This window comes from Bos javanicus, chromosome 7 (genome assembly GCF_032452875.1).
Source record: "Bos javanicus breed banteng chromosome 7, ARS-OSU_banteng_1.0, whole genome shotgun sequence".
Classification (NCBI taxonomy): Eukaryota; Metazoa; Chordata; class Mammalia; order Artiodactyla; family Bovidae; genus Bos; species Bos javanicus.
In genome coordinates, this window is record NC_083874.1 from 47,014,808 (window position 1) to 47,021,969 (window position 7,162).

Below are 7,162 nucleotides of genomic sequence, written 5' to 3' on the forward strand. Positions count from 1 at the left end.
GGGTTTGACGGAAAGGAATTTAAGATTATTTGCAGAGGTGTGGGCAGGGTTAAGGGACCAGGAAAGGGTGATGATACAAAGGGGTGATAAGACCTTTTGATGTTTATCACTGCAGACCTGGGGGTGCTTGAGGAAGAGGGTGACTAGGGGAGGGCATGACCCGGGAGACCCTAGGACGAGGGGCACAGGACAATCACATGCTGCTGGGGTCAGAGGCATGGCAAGGGGGCGTCTAGGTGCTACAGCCTCCCTCAGCAACCTCCTGGCAGCTGGTTGCATGAGGACAAGGGAGCCTGAATGATGCATTTCACAGTGGTCAGCCTGTCTGGGCAGCAAACAAGATGGAGAAGAGTGGAAAGGAACGGAGGGTAGGTGACAACCAGCCCAATCAGCAGGCATGTCTTCCCCTGAGGATCTGTGAGGAGCTGCTCATGAAGCCATTGCCCTACACCACCACGTACCCCTCCTGGAGATGAAAGCTTTACCAAGAAGCTAGTCAGTTGAGTTGGGATGTTTGAGAGACAGCCTAGTGGTTAGGAGCTTGGGCTCCTGGATTACCCAAAAGCAGGTCAAACCCTGGCTCTGGCATTTACCAGCTAAGTGACCTCTAACAAGTTGCTTAGTGTCTCTGGGCCTCAGTTTTCCCATTAGAAAAGTAAGAGTGGTAAGAATACCTTGCTTAGAGTGTTGTGAGGATTCAATAAACATTGCCTGTGGTGTTGAGCACGCGTCCCCCATCAGTAACGGCATCACGGCCATGATGATGGGAGGTGGGGTGGGCTTGCGGTGTGTATGCTGATGCGTGCCTGGGAACCAGACTTCCCCCCCAGCATAGAAAGGTGAGCCTGAGGAGGAGGAGGAAGGACCTTGGCCAAACTTTGGGGCCCATATCATCTATACCACCCCCCGCCCCCACTCCTGAGTGGAGAATAGAAAGCTCTGGCAGCTGTGAACTGAGTCTGTGTCCCGTTCAATTTTCTTTACTGCTAAATGAATGCCTGTGTCTACAGTGCTGACATGTGTTCCAGAGGAGACAGGAGTTCATTCTGAACGTAAACTTTCCATTCTCTCTCTGTTCAGCAAGAGTGGAATATTCCCCAGGAGGCCCAGCCTGCTCGGCTTGCCTTTCATTTTCAGTTGTGCAGGAGCTGAGGGAGGGCTTGGGCAAGGCTCCCCAACGTGCCCTCCCCCAGGCTTGCAGGCAGGATTAGACCCCAGCATGCCGAGGGGTGATGGTGCCCATCCAGGTGTCCGAGGTTGACCCAGATGTTAAAGATCTCTAAAGAAGGAGACCCCTCCCACCCCAGGAGCCAACTCAGCTCGGCACCTCCAGGCTGTATTTTTGTGGAAGAGTAACTTGTCAGCTCGAAGCTGTGGGTGTTTGGAAATCACTTGGTACCTGATGGCTCCATCCCATGGCACTCATGTGAATTTGTCAATAACCAAGTGAACTCCCCACAGTGCTTTCAAGCTTCCTCTGTTCTCAGTTTCAAGATGCTGAAAATAGCCATCCATGAGCCCTGGGGGTATCCAGCCACTTGGCTGGTAATATGAGTATTGGGGAGGCCATGACGAAGCTGCAAGGGCAGCTGGCGGCTTTAAGAATTGCCTCCCACACTTAATTGGGGAAATGCCTGTGCACCTTTATGAGCAATTGGCTGCTTTCCCCAGTTGGTGGAGAAGCTGATGTGGGCTGGAAAGAATGCTGAGACGTGATGAGGAGGGACGCCGTGGAGGGATACCCCCCTCGGCCCTGACCTCGTCGGCTCCATAGCTCCTCCAGACTGCAGCTGTCGACTCTTTTTAAGTTCTCCCTTCAGGAAACAGCCGTCTCAGAATATTCATTTGAGGGCAGAATGTGTAAACATTTCACTGCTGTGTTATAACTGTTGGGAGCCAGGCTGATGATGAAATGTCTCAGATGCCGGTGCTGGAAAGACCCCTGGCTTTCCAAGCAACTATTTAGTCATGGAAACATGAGTCACACTCATAGAGGAGTATGGATTAACTCCTTCTCAACATCGCAGAAGCGTGTACTTAACCTAGCAGCCCGTCAAATGCACGAGTAGCTTCATGGCCACTGTCATATGACTTGTTCCCCTGATCATTATGCAAATGATGGAGTAGAGGGCTGAGCAAACAGTAGGTGCTCAATAAGTGCTTATTACCTGGGCAGGGGGTTCTCAGTTACAGGGGTGACCACCTGCATCTTCTCCTTTGGGCCCTCCTTGACCACACCAGTTACCAGCCTTAGGATTAACTCTGCTTTCTTTTCCCACACACCTGCAGGCAATGCCAAGGAGCTTGCCAACATCCTGAAATACCATGTTGGCGATGAAATCCTGGTCAGCGGAGGCATTGGGGCCCTGGTGCGGCTGAAGTCTCTCCAAGGCGACAAGCTGGAAGTCAGCTCAGTGAGTGTGTGTAACATTTAAAGGGCTGGCAGTGCCCTGCCACTGGGGCTCTGGGACACAGCTCATCCCTAGGATGGCATTAGACACACGCTGTGTTTAAGGTGCATCTTGAATCTCTGAGTGCATTTTATCAGAAAAGAAAAAAGAGTCTTCCGAAGAAATTAAGGGAGATTGTGCTTAGGCATGAATAAGCACTTCCAGATTTGCAGGGGAAAAAAGCATCTGATTGGCATCTGAGAGAAGCTATTAAATATAACCCCCTCTTAAGGAACTGATAAGCAATACTTACATGTCTTGAAAGATCCATTCCCACTCCATCACCCCCAAGTCCAGGGCCTCACTGAGCTGTACCATGAACCTAACCAGCCCAGAAGAAAAAAAAAAGAGGCTTTTCTTCTGATACTTGATCTGTGCCCCTTCCCTCACTCTGCACGTTGATGATACCCATTCCCCTTTGGAGCCGCCTCAGAAGGTCCCTACCTTACAGTGAAACTGCTGGGCCTCCCTGCCTACACTGGCCAAGGCTACTGACCGCCCCGCCCCGCCCCGCCCCGCCCTATGGTCAGAGCGCCTTGCAGCACGTGGCCAGCTTAGCCTCTGCTCCTCCTGCCTCTCGCCTCGCCCCAGCCGTGCGTGTGCTCATCAGCTTCTCTCGGGAGCATGGGAAGGCAGGTGGGGGCAGGGATGGCCTGACCTGTGACTTCTGCAGGCTGTCTGAGAGTCTCTCAGCACCTGGTTTGGGGCGTCGGGGTCCTGTCGGTCTCTGGCTTCACTTCCCCTGTCCCCCTTGGGTCTGATCTGTGGGTCTTTCAGGAAAGCCTGAGACAGATTTACCCTGTGAGAAAATCTGAAGTCAGACATGGAGGAAAAGTGGAAAGAGCCCTGCCCCCAGAGCTGGACACCTGGCTTCTGTCCCCAGCTGCCCTCCTCCTCAGCTTAAAGGTGGCACTTGGCCTCTCTCGAGTTCCCATTCTTTCAGGTGGGGCCTTAATAGCTCCCTCTTCACTATGCACTGCTGTGAGGACTAAATGAGCCATACAAAAGAGCATTTGTGAATTGCAACGTGCTGAGTCCACATAAGGGATTAAACTGAACCCACCACAACAAGGACCTACTGTATGGCACAGGGAACTCTGCTCAGTGTTATGTGGCAGCCTGGGTGGGCGGGGAGTTTGGAGGAGAATAGATACGTATGTGTATGGGTACGTCCCTTTGCTGTTCGCTTGAAACTACGGCAGCATTGTTAATCAGCTATACTCAGGCACCAATTAAAAGTTTAAAATAAATAACTACATTGAACCCACTAGACCAGTGGTCTCTCACTGGCAGGGTCTATTCCAGTTAGCAGAGTGTTCTCAGCAATTCACATAGGATCTGGCATCCAGAAATGCTCAGTTAAGGTTTGCTCGGTTGAAGAGTGGATGGGATAAACAGGCTCCACGTTCAACAATCATTGTCTCTGTTTCTCCCAGAAAAACAACGTGGTGAGTGTCAATAAGGAACCTGTTGCTGAGGTGGACATTATGGCCACCAATGGCGTGGTCCACGCCATCTCCAGTGTCCTGCAGCCTCCAGGTAAGGCCCTAAAGGACCACATCCCCATTCAGCCTACCACTGGCCTATGTCTGCACATGGCTATTAGCACTCAGTAGAAACACTGCTGTCGGCAAAGATGAGAATGAATGTGGAACATGCAGACTGAGCATCTGTGAACAGCATGGCTGGGGCTGGTTGAAAAGTGACTTAGAAACTCTCGGCTCAGATGCGCTACACCAGTAGCTGAAGGAGAGACGTCTCTCTGCTGAATTGGCTCGCTGTCCCAGCCCCACGCAAACAGAGCCCGGTTGTTTTTCACATGCTTTGTGCTGTGAACATGGTGCAGAGCACACACCTCCTACAGCACCCCGCCCCGGCTGTGCTCATCTTAACCGCCAACTAAGTTACAGTGGAGCCCGGCCTCTCCCCTCACTTGTGCATTCACCTTTCTTTGAGCTCTTTCCCCACGGGCTAAATTCCTCTGAGAGTTAAGGAACATTATGAAGGCAGACTTCATCTGAGGATGTAAGCCAGAAAACCCAACAGTGCCCCTCAGTCCTGGCAGTTGTAAATGACCTGCTAATCATATCTCTCTCATCCAAGCTGCCTTTTCTTTTATCTGCAGCCAACAGACCTCAGGAACGAGGCGACGAACTTGCAGATTCTGCACTTGAAATCTTCAAACAGGCATCTGCATTCTCCAAGGTATGATGCCAGCTATGTGGGCCCCTGGCCTGAATAGCTGTGGGTCCTGTGCTCGGGCCCATGGAGGGGACTCTCCTGTCTCCTTTGGCTGTCCACCCAGGGTTCTCCTTTCATTTCTTCCCAATCCCATTGGAGTATCCTTAGCTCTGGCCTTTGGGGAGTTTGGAATAAAAACCCAGGCAGCCTGTTTCCTTGGTGGGTGACAGCCCAGGCCTTCAAGCCTCTGTCTGTGGGGAAGCCGCAGCTGGTGAGAATCCATCTGACCAAGGACAGCCCATCCTGAACTTTCCTGATAGTGGGCTGGCCTGCTCTGAGCCTGGGCCTCCAGGTTACTCTTCCATCTTCTGTGACACAGCCCAGCATGCTCTGCTGGGCAGTGGTGTGGGTTCTGGATTCTGGGCCAGCTCGAAGAACCTGTCTTCTTTCCCTCAGCCCCACCTCCCTCTCAGAGCCGCTCTGACTTTCTGTGCTGCTTCTCCTGCTCCCCGGCTTGTCCAGGGATCCCATGCAGGCTCCCTTGCTGCTTTGGGTCAGGTGGGAATATGGGGTATGTTGCAGGAAGTTTGCATTTTAACACAAGGCTGCAGAAGGTGGTCCTTAACCCAAAGGTCTGGAGCTGGAATATGTCACTTTACGTTTGGACAGAGGGGGGTCTCCTTAGTGCTCCCTGAGGAGGGTTCTTGGCCCAGAGTTCCTGTTCGTGATTGCCACCCCCTGTGTGGGCCTAGCTCCCCAAGGGCCAGATGATAGTCTAGGGGGAAGCCTGGCTCTGGGGCTCCACAGGACCCAGCAGTTCCACAGTTCCCCGTCCTCTTCCTCAGCCCCCCATTTTTTCTGAGTAAGGATGGCCATGGGCAAAGCCATTGCCATGAGCAAGCGTAGGTCTAACTGCCGCTAGAGAACGTGACGCCTTGCGTTTTCTTTTCAGGCCACGCAGAGCTCTGTGAAACTAGGTAAGTCTGGTCTGGGTTTGACGTTCTCGTAGACTTATGTAAGTCTTATCCTGAAACAGGCCTAAACCTGCCATCTGCTGTCTGTAGAAAGAATATCATGGTGCCATAAAACACGGCCTTTGGGGTCAGACGCGGAACCCCTGGTTTCCTTCTCCATAAGATGGAGATGATGAATACCAGCCTTTTAGGGTTTATGTGAGTTTTTGGCTTTGGGAACCTGGGAATATTGCACGGAGACTTGGCAGGAGCCTGTGGTGAGGATATGGTCCCAAGCTGGGAAACGGAGAATACCTCAGTCCTGATCATCACTGAGTAAGATCGGAAGTTTTACAGACCAGAAACATCTGCTCTGTGCAGGAGAGGGTGGCAGAGGAAGGCCGTTGGTCCTCATGACAGTGTCCTAGACACGTGGGGAGTCTGCACCTTTCTCACCTCTGCAATGTCTCTCTTTCAGCCCCTGTCTATCAGCGGTTATTAGAGAGGATGAAGCACTAGTGTGAAGGACCGCAGGAGGAATGCATTTCAGCAGCTCCCTGCCGCTTTCTCTCATTTTGCCAAAGAGACTGAATGTTTTTGAAACCAAATGATCACACTTTGATGCCCATGGGTCACACCGTAATGAGATCTGAGCCTTGGGAGGGTGGGGGCGGGGGGAGGAGGGAGAGAAATAGACTTTTCATTTTTGCCCCCTAAACATGGCGGTTAGCCCACTGCAGTGCAGAGTCCTGGATGTCACTGCCTGGCGTTGACTTCCAGCAAGGACCTGTTGGAATCTCCTGCCTGTGCCACGTACACTGGAAAAGGAAGCCAAAGTTTCTGAAGCTCACAAAACATGAATCAGGCCATCCGGCGTAACAGGGGCGACGTGGCACGGTGTTTGTAAAGCTCTTTCACAGTTGGAGAAATGGCATCCTTATAAGCTATGAGTTGAATGGCTCTGCCAAATGTTTTTCGCGCCTCCATGTGGCTTGGACCCTTCTGTGTGACCCTGTCCAATTAGAAAAGAGAGGGCTGGTGAGCACGCGGAGCTCAGGAGTCCCCAGGTGTGGCAGAGCCATGGTGTGTTTGTAATAATAAAACCACAGAAACATACGCGTACGTGGATGGGAACAGTGTGCCGGCCTGGGTATCCACAGGGTTGGGATTCTGTCTCTTGGGGCTGTGACCTTCCTCCCACTGAAATTCCACCAGGAGCAGCTAGGCGAGAAGCCCTGAGGGATGGTTTATGGGGGTGACCATGGCATCGACTTCATAGGTCCACCATGAGAATGAAAGGACATAGTTCTTATAAAATACTCAGCATAGCATTACGTATCCTTATTCTTACCGTGCTGTCTGGAACTGCTCAGGATTGGGGCAGCTGGGAGCCAAGTAGTGTCTTTCCCAAAGGCATCCTGCTTTTCCTGGAGACTGGGACAGTCCTGCCCTCCCCCTTTTCACTCGGCCAAGGTTGACTTAAGGGACCCAACAACCCAGAGATAGTGCTGCCAGGGATAGGGCTGTGGAGGAGCAGACACAGCCCCTCCCCAGTGTGGCTCCACGTCTGGGGGAAGA

At 52.2% G+C, this 7,162-nt stretch overlaps 1 protein-coding gene across 1 annotated transcript in view; it reads left to right on the top strand.

Annotated features, from left to right (window-relative positions):
* Positions 1–6,700, top strand: part of TGFBI (transforming growth factor beta induced) — a 33,701-nt gene extending 27,001 nt beyond the window's left edge. Inside the window, exons 13-17 of the mRNA XM_061423575.1 lie at positions 2,290–2,414; positions 3,887–3,989; positions 4,576–4,655; positions 5,584–5,608; positions 6,063–6,700. Of these exons, the coding sequence (XP_061279559.1) occupies positions 2,290–2,414; positions 3,887–3,989; positions 4,576–4,655; positions 5,584–5,608; positions 6,063–6,103 (374 nt within the window). The 3' untranslated portion in view covers positions 6,104–6,700. The remainder of the gene's footprint in view (positions 1–2,289; positions 2,415–3,886; positions 3,990–4,575; positions 4,656–5,583; positions 5,609–6,062) is intronic.
* The last annotated feature ends 462 nt before the right edge of the window (positions 6,701–7,162 follow it).